General features: G+C 44.5%; 1 protein-coding gene across 15 annotated transcripts in view; it reads right to left on the bottom strand.

Moving 5' to 3' along the window:
- Positions 1-20,936, bottom strand: part of IKZF2 (IKAROS family zinc finger 2) — a 114,914-nt gene extending 93,978 nt beyond the window's left edge. For 3 of the 15 annotated variants that reach the window (XM_064718057.1, XM_064718069.1, XM_064718066.1), the window contains exons 1-5: positions 20,182-20,936; positions 19,247-19,316; positions 19,041-19,117; positions 17,436-17,484; positions 16,587-16,691 (exon numbers count right to left, since the gene is read on the bottom strand). In XM_064718057.1, coding sequence (XP_064574127.1) covers positions 16,587-16,691; positions 17,436-17,484; positions 19,041-19,043 — 157 coding nt within the window. In that variant the 5' untranslated portion in view covers positions 19,044-19,117; positions 19,247-19,316; positions 20,182-20,936. Of the gene's footprint in view, positions 1-9,165; positions 9,260-16,586; positions 16,695-17,435; positions 17,485-18,780; positions 18,817-19,040; positions 19,118-19,246; positions 19,317-19,576; positions 19,642-20,181 lie in introns of those variants that run through there. The other 12 variants (XM_064718062.1, XM_064718063.1, XM_064718058.1 and 9 more) reach the window with 12 other exon arrangements.
- Positions 20,937-21,155: the final 219 nt, after the last annotated feature.

Genomic DNA, 21,155 nt, shown 5'->3' with positions numbered 1-21,155 from the left:
CTGCCCTTAAGACAGTGCCTGATCCATTAGTGAACAAGTTAATTAGCTATTAAAATCCTTTTATGTTATTTTTCTCATTGTAATGAAGCACCCAGCATTGAGTGAGACTCCTTAATGGGCAACATACATTCACAAACCCACACACCCTCACTTTTTCTGCTTATCAGCCTACAGTCAAATGTTTCTGCAGCTAAGTAATTTTTTAGCAAAGGCATCCATAGAACAGCTTTGCTACAAGCAGCATCATGTTGCAAAAATGACTGAAATACCACCAAGACTCCCCTTAACTTCAGCAAGTGTCAGACCAAATCACTGGAGATGGGGCACTACGGAAATTTAAAAATCATTCCAAACCAAAAAGCCCAATACCCCAAAGTTTGTGCAAGGTGCAGGAGTGTGGAAGATTCAAGTCTGTCTCAGTGGCTCCCACTCATACCACCAGCACTGTTTAACTAAAGGTGTTATATGAGGTTACAGTCCAAATGTGAGCTGTGAGATAAAGGCAACCTGTGAAAGGGCTGGCTGTGAACCCAGCACCTCCGAGCTGCTGGCTCCATCCCTCTGCAAGAGGCAGCCACCCTTTGCACCGGGTCAGAGGCAGCAGAAAAGCCAGCTGCCTGCCTTGTTGACCACACAGTTGATGACCTGTGTGAGGTATCAGCACAGCTCAGAGTGCCTTTGTCTCTGCAGAAGCAGAAAAAGAGCCAGGAGCTCCCATCCCTGCTCAGACACCACCCTCTCACTGTGTGAGACCGTGCACTAAACTGGATCAGCAAATCGATCCAAGCTAAAAATACCCCTTTTTGTTATTTGGCTTTTCTTTTTCACAAGAAAATGCTGGCATTGCCACAGAGAACAAGCAATGCTGGACTCTGTGCTTGTCTCAGGAACAGTCATCTCAGCCAGAAGGGCATCTGGGGCACCTGCCAGTTCTAACACCTTTAAAGAGTCCTAACTAATGACAGCCCACACACCCGGTGCAATTCAAACGTGTGCAGGCTAAAACCCTGCTCACAACAGATTGCCAAGCTGCTGCAGCACTGCTCAGCTGCAGGTTGCTCCAGAGCAGAGCTGCAGTTCCACCCTGCTCAGCACCAATGCTGCTGTTCCCAGTGCTGGGCCTTGCTGGAAGCAGTGCTAATGGAATAGCTTGTACAAGCCAAGGGCTGGAATTGGAATGGAAAGCTGAGGTACTGCTTGCTTGTAATCTGGCTGTGGCCTTCCATGCCTAAAACAATTCCAAAAACAGATGCAGCCAGCTGATGTCCCCCCAGACAATGCTTGTCACTACCTGCAGCTTGCCCCCATGATAGGGGTCTGCTCCACAAGTGTGTGGAATTAGAGAATCTCCCACAGAGTGCAGAGGACTTTGGACTGGTCTTAAATGACTCATGAAAAAGCTTGCCAGCTACAGAGCACATGGATCAGCACCTTAACTCTCATTTCTCTAAGAGGCTCCAATTTACTTAGTGCAGCAACTTTTTCCCTTTTCCGTAACCTACAATTCCATCTTTCCTCCTTCATCCCAGGAACTACTCAGCTGCTGTAGGACAACAAGAGCATCTCCAAAAATCCTCAACTTGAAAGGTGGTTAACAACAAAAAAAAAATATAACAGCCAAAGCAAGCAGTGTTCTCCAAGGAACACAGGCCACAAAATTGAAGCAAAGGACCCAAAACTCAACATTTGCCATCAGCTTCAATTAGCAGCAAAGTGGGGTTTGGGAAAACAAGGGCCTCTTCAGAGGTGCTATAGGGCAAATACGAAATCCCAGAATTAAACACAAAATCCCCACATGCACATTAATATTCAGAGGCAATTACCTTTCAGCTTAAAGTCAGCCAACATGCATCTTACTACTGCAGCTCTTAAAGCAATCTTGTTTACAACTGGAAATGGATTACATTATCTCAGCTCCACCTATCCACATAATGCACAGCAAACTGTCAAACATAAAATTACAAAATGGTTATTGTAAGGTATCCCCTTCAGCATAAAAATTAATTTGACCTATTTTATTACTAAATTATTACTCCCACACAAATTTTCTATCATAGATATCTATCAGCACTGACATTTATATTCCAGTGAGGCACTCTCAGATGCCTATTTTCTTCTTCTCCATCTCAAAGGTGTATTGAACAGATTTGATGTAAACAGCCTGCCAAGCTAGTTAAAATCTTTAAACTTTACACATACAATTAGATTGTGACAATAACCATTTGCTTAAAAAGAGAGAGAGAGAGCAAGGTATCTACACAGAGTTTCAGATTCTGAAACAAAATGCTTCACCAATTAAAGAAATGATTAATCTCAATTTAAGAAGGACCTACAGATATTTTTACTACAGCTCTGGCAGGTTGTTCTGATTGTCACCAAGAGACATGATTTGACACAATGGCCCTGATTAAGAATGTGCTTAAGTCCTATTAAAGCCAATGGAAGTTAATCATCTGTTTAAGAGCTTTGCTAAATCAGGACCAGAACAGGAGACATTTCCAAAAAATCTGGGCCTGAACTGAACACACACTAATTAGCTGCACACACCAATTACATGATTATGGATGAAACACAGTTGTTTAGCATTTACAACAGCACACTTTGTGTGGAATCATTTAGAAATAAGGTCTAATTATCATTCCATAACAGGTCCCACAATGCATTATAACCCACATATAGCATATTAATTTTACTTAAAGGAATAGCTTGAAAAGGAAAGAGTAAAAAAAAAAAGCAGAAATCCTTCCAATAATATTAGTCCAAATTCTCAAGTGGATCAAGATCTGACCCTTTTGGAACTTCACTGTGTTCACAGGGAGAACGTCTGAGCACTCTTGCTCGGCCCAGTTTCCTTATTGCTACATTTTGCTTACAGAAAATATTCACTCTTGCATTTCAAAATGCAACATTTGTACTCAATGCTGCCTAATGGCTTAAGCCCCACACTCAGAAAACAAACAAATTGGCATAGAACTGCCTACCCAGGATAACCAGTACCAGCACATTATTCCTAAAAAGTATTTGTGCATACAACCCAAAAGTTGTTATAAGTTCATTTGTGAATGATCTCAATCATTTGAGCTGTTTGACATTAGCCAGAACTGACAAGTCTCACGTTTATGTCCCTTACACTGACATTTATTAGTTTTTCTTAGCAGCAAGATTTTCAGATATGTGACTAAAAAAAGGCTCTGCTTTCATTAAATTAAGAAAAAAAAGGCATTCCCAAAGCCAGAGACTGCTGAAAAGCCATGCTTCAGTGCAAAACACAGCTCAGGAATGAGAAGACCCATCGAGAGTTACATTTATTAAACAAACACACATTAAAATTAAAAAAAAACACCCTCATGGTATGTAAGGCAATCTTGGGATTTGAAACTTGACTCATGATTGTGAAAGTTTGGAGCTGGCATGCCAACTTGGTGAGCCATCTGCTCACCAACAATTTATAAACGAGACTGCTGCCAAAGCCACCCGATTACTCAGTTCTAATATTAGTGATGTAACTAAAACATGCTTCAAGGGTTTTTCTCCCCATGGACCAGGAAGCACAAAAGAAAAAAAAAAAACCCTCACAGAGAAATAGCTAAAAATAAAACAGGTAAAATGTATTTATTCTATATTCTCTTCAAGTCTGGTAAGAAGGAATATTAAAGATTAAGTCGATGCTTTAGGTCTGTAACTCCCTCTAAAGTAAGTCAGAGGGGGGAAAAAATAAAACAGTAGAGTGATTACAAATGATAGGACAAGGAGAATAAAAGAAAGATTTGAGTTGGAAGAGACCTTAAAATGCATTTCATCCCACCCCCTGCCATGGGCAGGGACACCTTCCACTATCCCAGGTTGCTCCAAGCCCCATCCAGCCTGGCCTTGGGCACTGCCAGGGCACCCTGTGCCAGGGCCTCACCACCCTCACAGTCAGAAATTTGTTCCTGATGTTCAATCTGAACCTGGGAAGCCATTCCCCCTTGTCCTGCTGCTCCAGACCCTTGTAAATAGTGTCTCTCCATTCTTCTTCACAATTAGGTCATCCCAAAGCCTTCTCTTCTGGCTGAGCAACCCCAATTCTCTCAGCCTCTCCTCAGAGAAGAGATGTTCCATCCCTCTGATCAACTTGGTGGCCCTCCTGAATGATGTATTCTGTACCCAATGCCCATTTGTTAATGATTGGAGTGGTGGTTGGCTAAAATCATGCACACTGTGCTCACCTCATAATAGCATTTAATACATTTTGAAAACAGAGTAAAAAATAATCAAGAAATTGTGCATGTAAGCTAGCAGGTACAACTGCTGATTTTATTTGTGAAGCCAATTTTACCATTAGAACAGGGCAATTTAGGATAAAAACATTATCCTATTTAAACAAGTCCTTTCGTATTAAAATTCAACATTACAAATAGCAGCAAAACCATGCTGGAAGTCACTCCACAGTAAATAATCCTTGGGGCAAAAGATCCTGAAATGAAACTGCAGAGCAAATTACTCACTCAATCATTTTTAAAACGTTGAGTCACAATTGAGTTTTGTTGGCCTGAAACTCCAGATCCATCTCCATGGCAAGTGAGTAGCAAATCCCAAAGCACAGGCAGCATTCCCAGAGCTCGGGCACGGGGATGTGCTGCTGCAGTGCCCAATGTCCCACACACCTCTGCCTCCCGTGTCACCTCCTGCCACAGAGGTCACTGAGTACTTTAACCACTGCCTTCAGAGTGAGCACCATCAGGACATTTCCAAGTGCTCTGCAGGGGACACTAATTAGATTCAAAACACAGGCAGTCCTGGTGGCATTAATTAAGAGGACAATGACAGTGACAAGCACCGGGCTTCATTTCAGAACACCTTGCTCTGTCACTGCCAAAAGGAATAGCTTTTAAATCTGCAGTTGGAAATTAAATGCATCATCATTACCCAATTACCATTCTAACTAGTTTCCTCAACAACAGATCGGCTTTATTTACAATTAATTTTGGTTAATGAGCTAGTTGTAATTTTATCTGACGGATAATGGGAGAGAATTAATAATTGCTTAATCCACACAAAATTTTGTTGTTCACATAGAGCACAAAATTTTGACAAATATTTCTGAATTCCAGCCAACAACCACCAGCACATTTTCACCATCTGAAAGCAGCCAAAGCTCAGCAAATGTTACCATTTTACATTGTACTAGGTTAAACTGTTTATATATATAATTAGAATTATTATTATAAACTACAATCATAATTATAAATTGAGATTTCATCACTGACTCATACAGAAGCTTTCCCCCTTCCAAAACACCTGGCCAGAACAATTGATTAGGGTCATCTCTTGGATGGTCTACAAAGATTTATTCCATCTGTAGTTGCATAAGAAAATGCTGCAGAGACCCAATATGGAGAATAAATGGCTCTGTGCACATTGGCTGTGTTGTCTATATCACACCTTTGTCTGCTCCCCTCCAATGAACTTCAGCCTGGTTCCAAAGCCATTTTAAGCCCAATTTTTTTTTTTTTTTTATTAGGCATTGGTTTTAAATGGTTGTAAGCAATAATCTTCCGTTGCCACATCACCACCTTCTCTCAAAAATACATTTCCCTTTCCAAATGCTGGGAAGGGATGGGTTTGCCCCCAGCCAGTTCCATTTTCTTCAGAGACAGCCCAGCAGTCTCTGGCTGGGGTGCTGTCCACCAGACATAGCATCAAACCTAAGGATCTCCCTGCATCCAGCCATTAAGGAACCCTGGATAATTATATGGCAATTATCACTCACATTTCTACTCTGAAAACACTTCTACTCTTTTCCTAAGGCTCTGTTGTTCTAGGCTGTTAAAAAGAACAGCCAGAGTTCTGGGGCAGGAATGGGTGAGCTGGGACACAGATAAAACATCCTGACATGAAGATGAGCAAGAACATTACAGAGCAGTACTATAGATTATTTCCTGGAATGCACTGCAGTTTGCTTTGGTTTTGAGTACATATGTGATATATATTTACTTGAGCAAAAAATCTCACTACTATTGATTTCTCTATAAATATTTAATGGCTACCAGTCAGAAGGTAAATTTAAGTAACAATAGCACTAATGACATTAAATGAATGAAGCACTTTAAAAGTGAGAAAAAAGCAAACACTTCTTTCCAGCATTTTAGACCAAGAGCAGTAAGACAGCAACCTGAAACCATGTTAGATGCTGATAGCCTGACTCATGTCTGGTCTCACAGGCAGAGCAGAGAGGTGATTTTGCACAAACATCTCACAAAAAAGGAGGTTTTGCAAGCAGCAAACTTAGCAGAGACTGGCTTCCAACAACTTTTTCCCATGCATATGACATTTGAAAAGGGAGGTGCTAAATAGTTTTTCCTTCAGTCAAGGCACAATTCACATACCTCTTTCTCCTCTTCCTGGCTTCCTCGTTTCATAAGAATTGCACTTTCCTAGTATTTTTCAAGCCTGTACTTCTCTGTTGTATGTGGCTGAAACCCTCTCCAAGTGCCTTCCATTTGTATTACTGCACTGCACATGTATAGGCTTGTCAGCAGCCAGGGCTGGACACATTTTCCTATATTTTTCTTTGGCTGCCAACCTTCTCTACTTGATATTAGGTAATTTGGGGGCAGCTGATGGGTCATGGCATTCAGACTATGAGAACACTCTGGGATTCACATGTAGGTACACGGGATTTTAGAAAAATAAATTGTGCAATTTGTAAGACACAAATTTAAAAGAAGGCCAGCCAAGAATAAACTCACAGAGCTCTCAGTCTGCTAAGATTATGTACTGCTTGACCCTTAAATACACAACCAGCACAACATTCTTCTGAACTCTTGAGAGCTACCTATACTCTGACAATTTGCAGTCACATACACAAATTATGAAGCTGACTGCCTCCCACCTACAAGAGTTGAATTCTTCTAAGATTAATTTCCCTACTTTTTCTCCACCTCTTCAGCCTAAAATTCTGTCCACTCATTTGTATCTCTTCAACTGGTATTCTTTGTAAAGCTCTTAAAACTGAAAAAGCGTGATATAACAATGAAATATTATGATATTACTTAGATTATCCTTTATCCAGTGATAAAGGCCTGTGTATTTAAGGTAGGGAGAAAATTTCAAAGAGGGAGTTTCAAGTAAAGCTGGTACCCCAGATTGTTCCACCCAGCTGCACAGAGATGTGTCAGACTCACCCAGGAACTACCTGTGCTGGTAACAAGGTCAAAAACAACTGGTAAGGTTGACCCAATTTTGGGAGATTAAACTGTAAAACTATTACTTACAACTGCATTTAGGACATGCCTGAATCTGAGAGGTGATGAGGATTAAGGCCCTGAGTAAATTTAAGGCCCAATGGTGTATTCTGAAATATTTCTGTACTCAGGCAGACTCTCCAGGGCTGCAGGAGAGAGGCCCCTCACCACGACAGCAATGCACATGCAACACAAAGCCTGCACCTAGGAAGGAACAATTAAAAGCAGTATGCAAAACTGCTAATTAATAAGATTTATTCTCCTTCAGGGGCCGTTATCTTGACAAGGCAAACCCTGCAGGATATCAATTTCTCAAGAAATAAGATTAAAAACCAAACGCCATTTTATTCTCTTGCTTGAGCTGTCTCCCTCTATCACAGACCTGGCTGCTAACCAGAACAAGGTCTTCAGTCTCCTGCCACTCTTTCCTGGAAGCTTTTAAACCATCCACAACTTTAAGAGAACAGCTACTCTTCCTCAAATGAATAAACCTCATGTCTCTTCTGGGTAAAGAGACTTGCTGTTTTCATACAGAAAGAAGCGATTTCTTTCATTTTCAAAAGAAGGGAACTCATACCATCCTGTTTGCTGCTCCTTGGACTAAAGCAGATATTTAATTCACACTGCTGAAGTTTAAATGATGCACACAGAGTTACCAAAAACTCACTCAGTTTGCGTTTTATGGCTAGCTCATTACCTAAAAAAGCCACTTTGCTTGCAAAAGGAATCATAAAATCTCCAAAAGCTAAATCTAGAAAAGATTAGGTATGAATTCTCACAGAACTGCACACAGGCATTCCCAAATCAAAGAGTAATTTTGAGAAAAATTACCATGGACTTGAGCATATCACAGGGCTCTGCAGCCAGCATTTTGTGCCACTCACCAACATTAATTTTCACGGACTGAGGGAACACATGCCCCTTGAGAAAAACCAGGACAACATCACTTTCTTCTGATGGAACTGGGAGGTTTTAAAGGTAGAGAGGGAATGCAAGGAGATCACCACTAAAAAGAAAACAGAAAACCCCAGCCTGATGCTGAAGTTCACAACACAGATACCTTTAGTTTTGTACAAGAGGAGGACCAGAGGGGATAAACAAGAAAACCCCCCATGGGAATGTAAGGCTGCGTCACGAGTGCGGTTTAACGGCCAACGGAGCATCGCTGCCGTAAGCCCTGCCCAGATCTTCCATTTGCTGCAGAGGAAACCCAGCCCACCTCACCTCCTCACACAAGAAGGTTCCTAGCAAAAAAAGATGGTGGTAGGACAGGCAACAAGGTGAATGGATAAACAAGGTTCATGTACTTCAGGGTTTCCTACCTTCTTTGAAAAACATTTGAGACATCCAATGTCTCCAGGACAAAAGGCCTGACAACAGCAGCACCAAGGTGTGGCTGCACCTTCTACCCCACTCATGAAGTTTCAGGGTGGACAGTAGCACCAAGTCCAAAGGGTTCTCCAAGCCACAGACAGGACAGGGACCTGAATATTCACACTGATCTTGCCCTTCTCTCTCCCCTACTGCAGTGACTACACCTGTGCCCAGAGCAACCTCACAGGAGGTAGGTACCAACACCACAGCAGGAACAGAGGCTAGAAAAAACCAGTCTGTGCAGCCTCTCCAAGTCACATGAAACCATGGTGGGGAGAGCAGACAGGTCTGCAGTGAATCAGATTCCCTGGCTCATGCCTTGTGTAAAGCCCACAGTCTGCTAAGAGGGGGTCCTACCTGTGTAGGAGAATGATACACTTCAACTCCTCTTTTTTTTTTACTACCAGCTGGTAGACACAGATATTCACACCATCCACACTAGGGATGGGAGCATGGTTTGGCCCTAGGACTGACCTCCCCCCCATATGTCAGCGCATGCCACAGTTGAGATGGCCACAATGCACAGAGCATCACAACACAATTTCAGAAGGCTTTAAGCATTTACCCACACACAGTCACACCTCAGCTCTTCAGAAGGCTTCAGGCACTGCCCACACACAGTAACACCAGGGCACCTCAGCAGGCTGCAAGCATCTGCCCTTCTTGTCCTTCAGCCCAGCCTTTTATCCCCTGCTGTTGATGCCCTGCCCCTGTGTGCCCTCTGTTCCCTTTGGTGGTTGGTCAGTGCCCCTGGGCACTCCATGGCTCGTTCCCTTCAACAGCATTCACCTGTCCTGCACAGCTGTGCCCACTGGGGATGAGGCTGGGCCAGTCCCAATCACCACAAACTGTGCCTACACCCATACCTGAGAGGACACAGGGATCTGACCACCAGCCTGAGCTTCCCCAAAGGGAAGATCAAGAGCCCTGTGACCTCTCTGGACAGGACAAACACAGAGAAACCATGAGCTAAAGGAGCTCATACAATGCACACAGAGCCCACAACCTCTGTGGTGCTATACCATGGCCACACAGCGTTACAGGAATAAATCCCCAAACTGGAAAGAGTTTTGAAAAATAAGAGGCAGATAGAGAGAGCAAAAGTCAGTTAAAAAACCCAAAAAAGACATTCTAATTCACAGAAGCTGACATGACCTATCAGCATAGAAATGAGGGGGATCAATCAAGCCCATGCTTTTCCAGGAACAGTGCCTGCTGTTTTACGGTACTTTCCAATGTAACACCTGTAACAGCACTTGCAGGTGACCCTGGCAGCCAGGGCTATGCTCAGAGCTGGAGCTTCTGCCAGCATCTCTCTGCCTGTGAGGGATTACAGTTCTTCAAAGCCACAGGCTGACACAGCAGTGCCAGCAGAAGCCGGTAATGTGGACCTGGCTCCAGATCAAGGGCACATTTTGCTGGCCAGTGTGAATAGGGGCTCGTCCACACACAGACCTGGCAGTGCTCAGTGGTGTGGGAAGAGTTAAAATTCCACACATACACCACAACAGAGTACTTTAGGACCACCACAATTATTCCTGTGCAGGACAGGAAATAAACTGCACTGGTATTAAGGTACTTCTGAATGCATCTCATTGTGGGGCTGCAAAAATTAAATGCGAAATAACCCCTAAGCAAAAAGATATTGTAAAAAACATCCTACTTTTGACAAAGGCTAACATGTACCATCCAAGTCTCCATCCTAAGCGATCTACAGCTTCTGTGATTCAGAAAATAAAAGGCAAGAGGGGGAAAAAAAAAACACAGAAACATGGACTCCCTACAATGACCAGAATTTGGATAAAAACTGGGCCTCTGGTGACCTAGCCCAGAGCCATATCTGTCATGTTCATTGCTTCTCAGAGATAATCCAGCTCTGCTTCCTTCCACTGGGATGCAGCAGTCAGCTGCCTGCACCCCAAACAAGAACTCACTGCCCTAGGGAAGGGACAGCACACTGTGGCACAGGCTCCTCACCTGGGCTGGGAACAGGTCTGATAGTACACAGAGCAGTGGCTCAGCCTTATCTTCAATTTTCTACAGAATTTCAGAACAGGTCAATTTCAAACCTGCTTCAAGGTGGGTTCTTCAAGGATTTTCATTCACTGGGATTACTGAAGAAAAAGGCAGAAATGGAGGCTCTGCCTTTTCCTCACAGAAAGAAAGGCATCACTCCTTCAGGCTGCCCTCTTGGTACTGGAAGGTTGAGCACTGCTCACCCTCAGTTCTGCACAAAGGTAGCACAAAAAGCTGCATTTTCACCTCTAAAACTTATTCCTGCAAATCATCCTTAGCTGAAGGACTAGACACAGCCTGTGGCCCACAGGAACTAGAAACAAGCCTTTGAACCAACTTCCTGAGAGAAGATATCCATTGATTTCAACAGGAACAACACCTTCCCCCAGATTCAGGGATGGGAAACACAGAACACTCTCCTCCAACAGGTATCTTGTCATCCAGCTGCCATCAAAGTGTCATATTTCATGGAAGACGAGGATTGCTCTTTTCGTTGGCATGTCTGAAAAGGAACTGAAATTCCAGAAGCAAACACTGAAAATTTGCTGACTACAAAGCTAGCAGGAGCACAGTGTTGTAACAGGGTGTGTACCAGGGAAAGTTAACTGAACCTGACAGTCCAAGAGAATAACAGAAGCTTCCCAAGGAAGGTGTGTGCTGCAACAAAGCCCTGGCAGATGACCTTTCAAGGGACTTCCATCAGAATGAATAAAAACCTATTTAATGAGATTAACTGATCATTTCACTCCACCCTCGTTATAACACTCACTGAGAGGGAGGAATGTTTTTGCAGCTGAGTGTGCAGCTCCATAGGGAATGCCAGGACTGTGACAGAAGACAGGAAAAACACACAGGAGCCCTTCACCATTGCAGTGTGGGCTACAGATACCCAAACACCAACTCACTTCATACTCTGGGTTGGTTTACATATAGACTTCATATCAGAGGAACTATTTCATGGTTTTAACCACACCAGTGTGAAAAATCTGAGCTGATGTGGATAAAGCTATAAGAACTCAATGCACATCCCAGGAAATGCTTAATTTCCAGTTAACCCTTTCCTCTGTCTGGGTTGTAGTTTTTTCAAGAAACAGAGTGTAACACTACTTTGCAGAGCTTTGGTTTCTTAGGTGTGGAAAACCCTTCTATTTCTGTTAAAATCCTGATGATTGCCTTTCCATTTAATATTTTTTCTTCTCAAACTCCAAGAAAGCTAAACGGCTAAAACTTTGATTAGCACTACTGCCCTGGCAATTCCCAGGAAGTCTGAGGATTAAAGACTGAAGCAAAGACCGTGCTCTTGTAAGTGCCCAAGGAGCTCACTTCTTACAGTTCCCTGCCACACTTCATTGAGCTCATCCCTCATGTCTGAGCTCATCTTGGCAAAGTCCATCTTCACTGTCCTTCAACCTGCCAAACCACAGGTACATCTGTATTGGGCACCACCGTGCAATTCCACAGCTGAGTGCTAAAAAAATCAAAGTGTCAAGGCTGCAAAGTCAGACACAAAGGACTAGAGGGCATCTGAAGTGACTGTCAAAAGTCCACCTGCCTGCACTGGGGCAGGAGATACCCAGACCAATAAATGCTGCCTACTGTATTCCTTAAAGGCTGCTGAGGAAAGAACATTCCTCAGCATCTCGAGGTGATGAGGTCCAAGTTTTCAGCACTTTCCAAGATATTTGGAAGAAAAGGAGACCTGAATCCCCAGCTCAGAGCACAGCAGTTTGGCTGCCAGAATTCTTCATGCCCCAGTGCACACATCAGGGGAGTGACTGCCTCAAAGCACTGATTCAGTTCCTCTCTGCAACCACCCTCCCTAAAGGAAAGCTTCCATCACCTCATCCTACTGAAAAGCCCACAACACATCCTGAGCCAGGAAAGAATCCCAGAGCAAGGTTCAGCCTCACATGCCTGGGAGTAAATTCTGGTGGTGACAAGGCTTGCTTGCCACGGAGCTGAGGCATGGAGCAACTTTTAACTTTATGCGGTTTCATTCCAACAGGAATGAAAATTCCAAATTCAGGCTCCAAAATTACATTTCTTTATCCTTACAGATGTACCGATACAGCTGTGGTAAGTGAAACTCTCTGCTCAGGACAAAACAGGAGTTTTATGATAACTCAGGCTTCAAAAATGAAAGTGATCAGGAAAGATTTGGGGCTTTGATGCCACAAAAAGAAAGTACAACCGACAGTCCACCCTGATCACTTGTAAAATAGCATTGGCTACACTATAATGAAACCTTGCCCAAGTTCTCTTTAAACAGCACTGCTGAAATCATCCCCACTTAGGGCTGCTGTCCCAATTAGTGATCTCGTCAGACAGCACAATCGTTCCCCACCACGGAGAAAATGCCATCACCTCATTATTTCCAGCAGCAGAGTCAGCCGACGTGGCTTATTCTCTTAATGAATTAATTCTCATAACTTACTAACGCTTCCAGCTACTATAAACACCTCCTGAAAGCACACCACAATTTTAATCGGTTTCAAACATCAGATGTTGGGTTTGATATTTATGATTGTTCTGACTCTGTTTCATTTAAGGGCTCCTTTTGTCTATGAAAGCAAAGATAAGAAAGTTAACTGGGACACCCACTGTCAAGGCTCTAATTTAAGGGGAAATTGCCTTTGTCGCTGACTGTCAGATGCTAATAGCTGCTGCTACTATTTTCCCTATGATAGCAGGCCAGTGATCTTAGAGAAGTGTCCTTCATCCTATACAAAGCAATGATTGAGTCAACTAATTGAACAACTGTGCCCCTGCAGTTTCTAAAGCAGACATTCCTCTAAGTCCATTTTAACCTACAGGAAAAAAAATGTCTCTAATAACTGGAGTAAGAACTCAGTGTGGCATTGTGGGGAGGTGACTGGGAATTATTTCTTTTTAAAGCCTCTTTTATAAGGATTCCCCATTAGCCTTTAATTAGCATGCCAGCTCCTATTCGGAGGTTTCTGATCACTCCCAGCCCAGTTCAGCGCTCACAGACAGGAACAGAACAGACTCCCTTGAACTCTGTGGGGTCTGTGGGGGGGCTTAGGGCCATGCAGGGAACTCTGTAGTACCAACACAAAGTTAATTGAGCAAGCCTGTGACACCCAGCTCTGCCTGTCAGCCTTTGTAAGAGTTTTCCTACGGAAGATCAAAAGAAAACCTGGACTTCCAGATTTGGGGCTATGTAAATATATCATCTGTACTCAGCAGGTGTAACACTAATTCATCTTTTGCTGTAGAGAACAGTGAGATGATCTATCAACCTCTTTGGTTTGACTATTTACATGTATTTTAAATCTTTGCTTACATAAAACTACAGTGAAGTATTTTAGAACAGAGCATCTGCCAACACACATGCAGTGCTCTGCTAAAGGCAGGTATATGTAAGATCATCAGTTAGCTATGACAGGTGATTTAGTGTGATTCATCTTTCAGGATCATCTCATTCACAAGGAAAATGGAGTGTCATCCTCGTCCATAACCTACAAATACCATCTAGATACTTGAAAATGACAATAGGTTAAAGCATGCAGCAGCCAAAATATTCGACCCAAACCCTTTTGGAATAGAACCTGAAAACATCAGTAATCCAGACAGAACTACTAACACAGATTGCCAAGGGCTAATGAACACAGAAAACTCTTTACCCAGCACATAATTTTGCTGTTGCTGGGAGAGCACTACTCAGTCATTTCAGCACAGATCCAAGAAATTTCCTTCTTTTGGTGTTTCTCCTCCTGAGCCAGACACAAATTCCGACTAAATTAAGAGCTGTGGTTCAAAACAATTCAGTGGAAGGCAAGAAGAACAAAGGTCAAAGCTTAGATCTCTACCTTGCAGGTGCACATCCAGAGCACACAGCCAGAGAGGGCCATGTGCTTCTGGCAGTGACTGACAACCCATCCAGGAGTGAAATATTTGGGGTCTGCTCCCCGTATCACCTCCTCCACTCCCAAATCCTACCCAGCCAGGATGGCCCACCCTGGGCTTTGCTGTAACATCAGCCAACATCACTTAATTTCCAGCAACCCCCTGGAAATCAAACCAGTCTGAAGCAGAACACAGCCACTGCCTCTACCTAAAACAATGGATGATGGGTCAGTCCACTGGGAGCTACTAAATTCACATAAAATATTTCAAACAGCTATTCCACCTCTATCCTTCCTTTTACAACATCAAAAAAACCCCAAAAGAGTATTTAAAAAGAGGTGCAAGGCCCCTGAGCTACCACACCTTTAAAAGGATTTCCTGTGCCCCACAAAACAGGTGGAAAGCTCTAAAGCCCAGCCTGGCGATTTAGCCTACACATGCCAGATTCAAGATTTGGCCAAAAACCTTAAATGAACCAATGTAACAGCTGCCACAAAATCCCACAACCTCTGATCAATATCTTCCATGTTTAAGGCAGCACAAGCTGCCTCTCTGCAAAACAATCCTAAGCCTGCAAAGAGTAAATAAATTACAATAAATTTCAGAAGCTTGGGAAACTGTGGCAGAGCCCTTAATTTTTCAACAGCAGCACATCCTAATCTCAAAGCATTTGAGAAACCTATGATAGGCCAAAAAGCTCCTCTTAAAAAAAATAAGATATCCACCAAAGCTGCAGATACATATGTGTTGCAAAGAACCAATGAAGTTTAAAAACCATTGAAAATGTTAACACAATGATCATGAAAATACTGAGTGTGTTAAAGCCTTTTGCATGACTTCATTCTAGATTTTTTTATTCCTAATTTGACTTTGGTTTTCAGTCTAGATTATAAAGAAGATTTAAAACACAGATACTTTTTTCCCTTCCAATGAAGCCTTCCCATTAATAAAAAGGAAACAAAGAAAATGAAGAAAGTGAGTAGTAAAACTTTTACAACATAATAAAGTATATCAGAATCCCAGTGCAGCACAATTGGAATTGTCTAAAGATGCTGAATTATGGGTGGTTGTCATATAAAGTTCAGTCCATGGTATTAGAAATCATATTCTCCAGCAACATGTATATAATTGAGAGATCTTCATAATAACCCTCAGTTTAAAGGCTCATAAAACTGCGCTTTACCCGTAATTTGCAAGAGGAAAGGATTCTTAAAGGAAAGTAACATCTTTTTCTCAGAAAGACTCTGAAGGCTGTGCATTTTTAATCAAGAAAACCTAGAAGCTCTCTCTCTTTCAGAGGTTCTTGTAGGGCATTATACTAACCCTGGGTTTAAATAGATAAATATGTATCTGTAGTACACAGAAAACTGAAAGAAAATGAGTGTCACAGAGAGGAACACAAAGTATGTGGAAAGCAAAGCGCGCTACATTTTTTCAGGACTATAAGTGCAGAGGTTACATTAAGGTAAATATCTTGTAACACTGTAGCCAACACTTAAACAAGGTAGGGCACTCACACACAGAAAATGAAGATTGTTGCATTTATGAAATTGCGTAAACTACATTTATCCACCTCCCATATAGAACAGGAGAATAATTCTATAAATATTACCAGCTCTTGACACTCTGTGCAGATTTCCTAAACTCTCAGTTTCTACCCGACATTCTAAACCAAACTCATTTCAGTTTGTTAAAATCAACTTTAGTTTTGTAAATAAAATTTGTTTGTTTTCAAATAAAGCTACTTCAAGCTGTTTCAGGAAGCAAAGAAAGTAACAGTAGTAATAATAATAACAATTTCTATTTGGATTTCAGACCCTGAGGAAACAAAAGTAGCGCAAGTCAACCCTGGTGTTTTCCTACCTGGAGCAGGTACGGACCAGCTCTCAAATGCCACCTTGGGATAGTTCAGACTAGCAATCCCATTCATGTTTAGATGAGACACCAGCACGAACAAGAACCAAAAAAAAACAAAAAGAAACTTTTCCCTGTCCTCCTCTGTTGTTAGCAATGCCAATAGCACTGGCTAAGACCTAAAGGGAGGACCAGACCAAGGCAAGCCAACCCTGAGCTAGAGAGAACCAGGCTTAAGAGGAGACTTACTGCCTGCCATGTGACAGGGGGAGGTGTGCTGCCCATTGGGAGTGCTAGAGGTGAGGTCGATGGCCATGCCGCAGTGCTCCCTCTCAGGCGAATAGTCATTGTCACCTGCGAGCACAACACACGTCCCGTCAGTTTGTCAGTTTGTATCCCTTCTTCGGGAGAGATACACAAAACTCGAGAAGCACAGCCCGCTCGCTCTCCTCACCCCTGCCCTTCCCTCCTTCACCAGCGGGGTCTTCCAGAGCCTCTCACACCTCTCAGTTGCCCAAATAACATTTGGCTGATTTTAAGAGCCCCCTCAAAGCTACTGTCTGAACAGCACCCTATTTATTACTCAGACTCCTGCAGCAAACTTTGTCCCAGCTGTTGGTTTTAAGTAAGTTAGGATTACTTTTCCATTAGCAGACAGAGACAATCCAGGCTGGGCAAAGGAAGACTGGAATAGTAATTCACCAGACCTTCATAGGGTCTGTATGAATAGTAATTCATACAGACCTTCCCCCAAAAGCTCTGGGTTAACTGACTGTTAAACAAAGCACAACAACCCCACACAGAAAACATAGAGAAAGGCATAAAAAGTTTTTGGCTGCAGTTTGAATTTCTGGAGAACAACTCTCTCTAATTTGCAAAGTTCATTCACCCTCAGCAAATACTTAAACCTAGAGATAATCACCCATGCACCCATCCCCATGCATGTCTCAGTCATACAGAGAATTTATACTTAAATGCTACTAATTCAGTGTCAATGCAGACACTGTACACAAGCAAGCTAAACTTTCAGGTTTCTGCATTATGCAAGGGAGAGTAGGAAAATTAAAGTAATTCAGAATAATCAAAATGACTACTTACATGTAATATATCCATCAACAGCCTCTGCTTCCATAGTCAAAGTGCAGTGCTGCAAGGCAGAAAAGTACACCCTCAGAGACGCCTGTCAGTATCAACCATTAAATGATTAAACTTACTTAAAGCCCTAAGTAGTTGCCCATTTTATTGCTGTTGCAACCACTGCCTAGAGAAACACACAAGTGCACTGCATGTGCTCGTTTGCAAATCACTGAACTCTTCCTGTAAATTATGTGAGCAGACTTGCAGCTGCCCCTGCCCAGGTGGCACCTGGATCATCCTGGTCTGACCATGCCTCTCTCTCTCTGTGCCCCAGTCACGTTTTTGCCTGGTCTGAGAGTTTTTTTCCTGACTTTCTTCTTGTTTCTTCAAGCTGGGATGGTAATGCTTTATCAATTATCTGCAGCCAGAAGAGACTTTGAGGATATGGATATTACTAGCAATTGCTCTTTTCACACACACTGCAAGACACTGCCTCCTGGTCTAAACAAAATAAACCCTCCCGTGTCCATTCCCCTTGGACACAGCTGTTCCAGCTTTCTCCCACACCTCTGTGTGTGCACACACACCTGTACACACACCTGTTCACTCTAACCCTATTTATTTGCCACAGCACAGGGCCAAACATCACATTTCATACTCCCAGATCACGCATTTTGTGGTGTGAAGCAATCTTAAAGTTTCTGGAAGCACTTTGCTGACACAGAACAAGCTATTACTTTCCCGAAACCCAAGTAACTGTATAGAATGACACCCCCTAGCTATCATTTGATATATATTGTGGGGGGGAGAAGAAAAAAAAAGGAGAGATCAATAATCATAACTATGTTCTTTTAAGTAGAAAAGTTAAGAATCTGACATGACCAGAGGAAAATTTTATTTCCTCTCTCCCTCCATGGCCTCTTTTTTTGCCTTTAGTTTCAAAACTCTCACTGCACCAGGCAGCTAAATTATTCACAATGAGCCATTTCTGTATTGATCGCCAAGTATATTTAGCCCTGGCTCCTGGAATTTCTCCATTACTTACTGGAAAACAGGCAGCTTCACTTCTTGTCTCCAAAACCACTTCCCTCCCCCTCCCTTAACCCTCTTTCCTTCCCTCCCTCCCCACTCCCTGCCTTTCCCCCAATAAATAAATACTTTTCTCTGTGCTCTTCTTTGGTATAAAGCAGATCAAATTCCCAAGGCATTCAGAACATAACACTTAAATTTCAACCTGCCTAGCTGCTACCAAACTCTCTTCAATTACTGATTTTCACAACTCTTAAAAAAGAAATCTCAAAAAAAAAAAAAGGCAAAAAAAGTTTTCAGAACAGGTAAGCCACTTCCTCAAGCCCTTCAAAATTACCTTATCTTCCCCCTAGTCCAGGTAGGCAGGCACACACTGAGAAAAAGAAAGAAACATCAGAAGCAACAGGGAAAGATCATCCCAGCCAATGAAGTGGAAGGAAAGAAAGGGGAGGAAGGGAGGAGGAAGAGAAAGGAAGACAAAAAGAAACACAGAAACATCCATAACCTAAATTAAAACACGGCTTGAATTTTATTTTTTTATTTCTTCAATGGGGAGAGGAGGAGGAAGAGGAGAGGGAAAAGAAAAAGTTTGGTCACCATTTTTAGGCTGGTGATGGCAAATCCCAGCTGCTGAGCCTCTCCACAAGGAATGGAGGGAGAGAGTTTTGCTCGAGCTGAAGACACAGAAAGATGGAGAAAGTTTAAAAAAATGTTTTTTTAAAGGCGAGGGGAGAAGAGGAGGGGGAAAGAGAGACGGGGAAGGGGAGAGGGATAGGGGAGAGAAACTCGCCCCCGCCACTTACAGGTGGGGCATGCGGAGCCGGGAAGCCCCGGGATGAGCCGGCGGGGAAACTCGCTCAGGAATGGCACATACTTTGAAGGAAGATGAAGAACAAAAAAAAAAAAAAAAAAAAAAAAAAAAAAAGAGGGAGAGGGAGGGAGGTCAGCCGGTGCTACAGCAATGCGATTAACTAGCGCGGAGAGAGAGAGAGAGAGAGAGAGAGGAAAACTTGATCCACCGGTTCCTTACGGATTCCACGGGATCGGGGGGGAGCGGAGGGATTGCGGGGCGGGATGAGAAGAGGGGATGAGGGGCGGGATGGGAAGAGGGGGGGCCCGGCGGGCGCACTCACACCCCGCGCAGCAAAGCCGGGCCAACTTCCCCGGAGCGCCGCTCCGGCCCTGGGCGACGCCGGGCTCCGCGCCTCATCCTGCCTCTCCCCGCCCCTGCCACAACCTGTCAAAGTCATGGAAGTCCTGCCTCGCTTGTCATTTTATTCCCTTTCCCCCCTTGTCCCCGCCGCAGGCCGCAGCCCCCCGGGGGCGCGCAGGTGGCGGCGGGCGCTGAGGGAAATGGCAGCGGGGCCGGGCTGGGTAACGGACCGGCGAGACCCGCCGCGGCTTCTGCCCCTGCTGCCTTCTGCTCTTCGTGGGGGGGGTTTTCGTTTGCTTGGCTTGTTGGGGCTTTTTTTTTAATTTTTTTTTTTTAATATTTTGAGCTAACAGCAACAAGTCATCGGCGCCCGCGGGGATGCTGCACAGCCGCGCTCGGCTCGGGGACCCTCCGCACACACAGACCCGCACGGACGGACCGAGCCCCGCGTCCCGCCGGCCCCGGAACGGAGCTGTCCCTCCTCCCGCCGGGGAAGGGGGGACCGGGGAGGGAGAGGAGAGGAGGGGAGGAAGGGAGGGGAGAAAGAAAAAGAAAGAAATAATAAGAAGCCAGGCGCAGATTTACCTCAGCCGCGCAGGCAGTGAGTCAGTTCCATCCCCCTTTTGTTTGTGTGTTTATTAGTGTCGGCTCCCTCTGCCCAGTGGAGGTGTGTTTGTGCACGGCAGTTGGCTGTGGGGGGACTAAGGCGGCGGAGGAGCCGTAGCTAAGGGTAATCCTGTTTTTACTTCCTCCATCTTCAGAGAGCAGAGGGTTAGCCTGGGACAGCTGGTCAAACCCCGAGAAACCGATCCGGCGGCGGCGGCGGCGGCCGCTCTCCCTCCCTCTCTCCCTCCCACAGACACACACACACAGAGACACACACTCATTCGCTCCCTCCTTCACACACTCCCTTCCCTCCCTCACACACAGATACGCGCACACCCTGCCTGACACACACACACACACACACTCCCTCAGAGATACGCGCACTCCCGCACACCCATACACACCTCCTCCTTCACACACACTCCCCCAGACACACACTGTCCCTCCCTCAGGCTCAAACCCACGCACACTCATTCACTCCCTCCCTCACACTCAGTACCCCCCCACAGGCTCACACTCTCTCCCTCACACATTGTCACTCCCTCACTCACACTCAGCCCTGCACACACACTCACTCCCTGACACTCAGGTCTCCCCTCAAAGTCCCTCACACGGACACACTCGCTGCCTCACTCGCACTCAGTCCCTCACACGCACAATCCCACGGACACTCATCCCTCGCACACACTCACGCTCAGTCCCTCACACACACACACTCACACTCCCACACTCACTCCCCCCTCCACCTTCACACTCCTTTCCCGCCCCGCGGCGCCTCAGCCCCCGCGGGGCCGGCGCGGCGGGGGGCGGGTGCCCGCAGCCGGCGCGAGGCCGCTCAGCGCGCTCGGCAATCGATTACAGGACAAGTGCGGCCGCCGCCGCCGCCACAGCGCGCGCCCCGCGCCTCACGCGGGCGGGCGGGAGCGCGCGCCCTCAGGGCACGGCCGCGGCCC

Source organism: Zonotrichia leucophrys, chromosome 7 (genome assembly GCF_028769735.1).
Source record: "Zonotrichia leucophrys gambelii isolate GWCS_2022_RI chromosome 7, RI_Zleu_2.0, whole genome shotgun sequence".
NCBI lineage: Eukaryota > Metazoa > Chordata > Aves > Passeriformes > Passerellidae > Zonotrichia > Zonotrichia leucophrys.
Note: the sequence above shows the minus strand (reverse complement) of the source record. Positions and strands in the feature narration are given on the sequence as shown.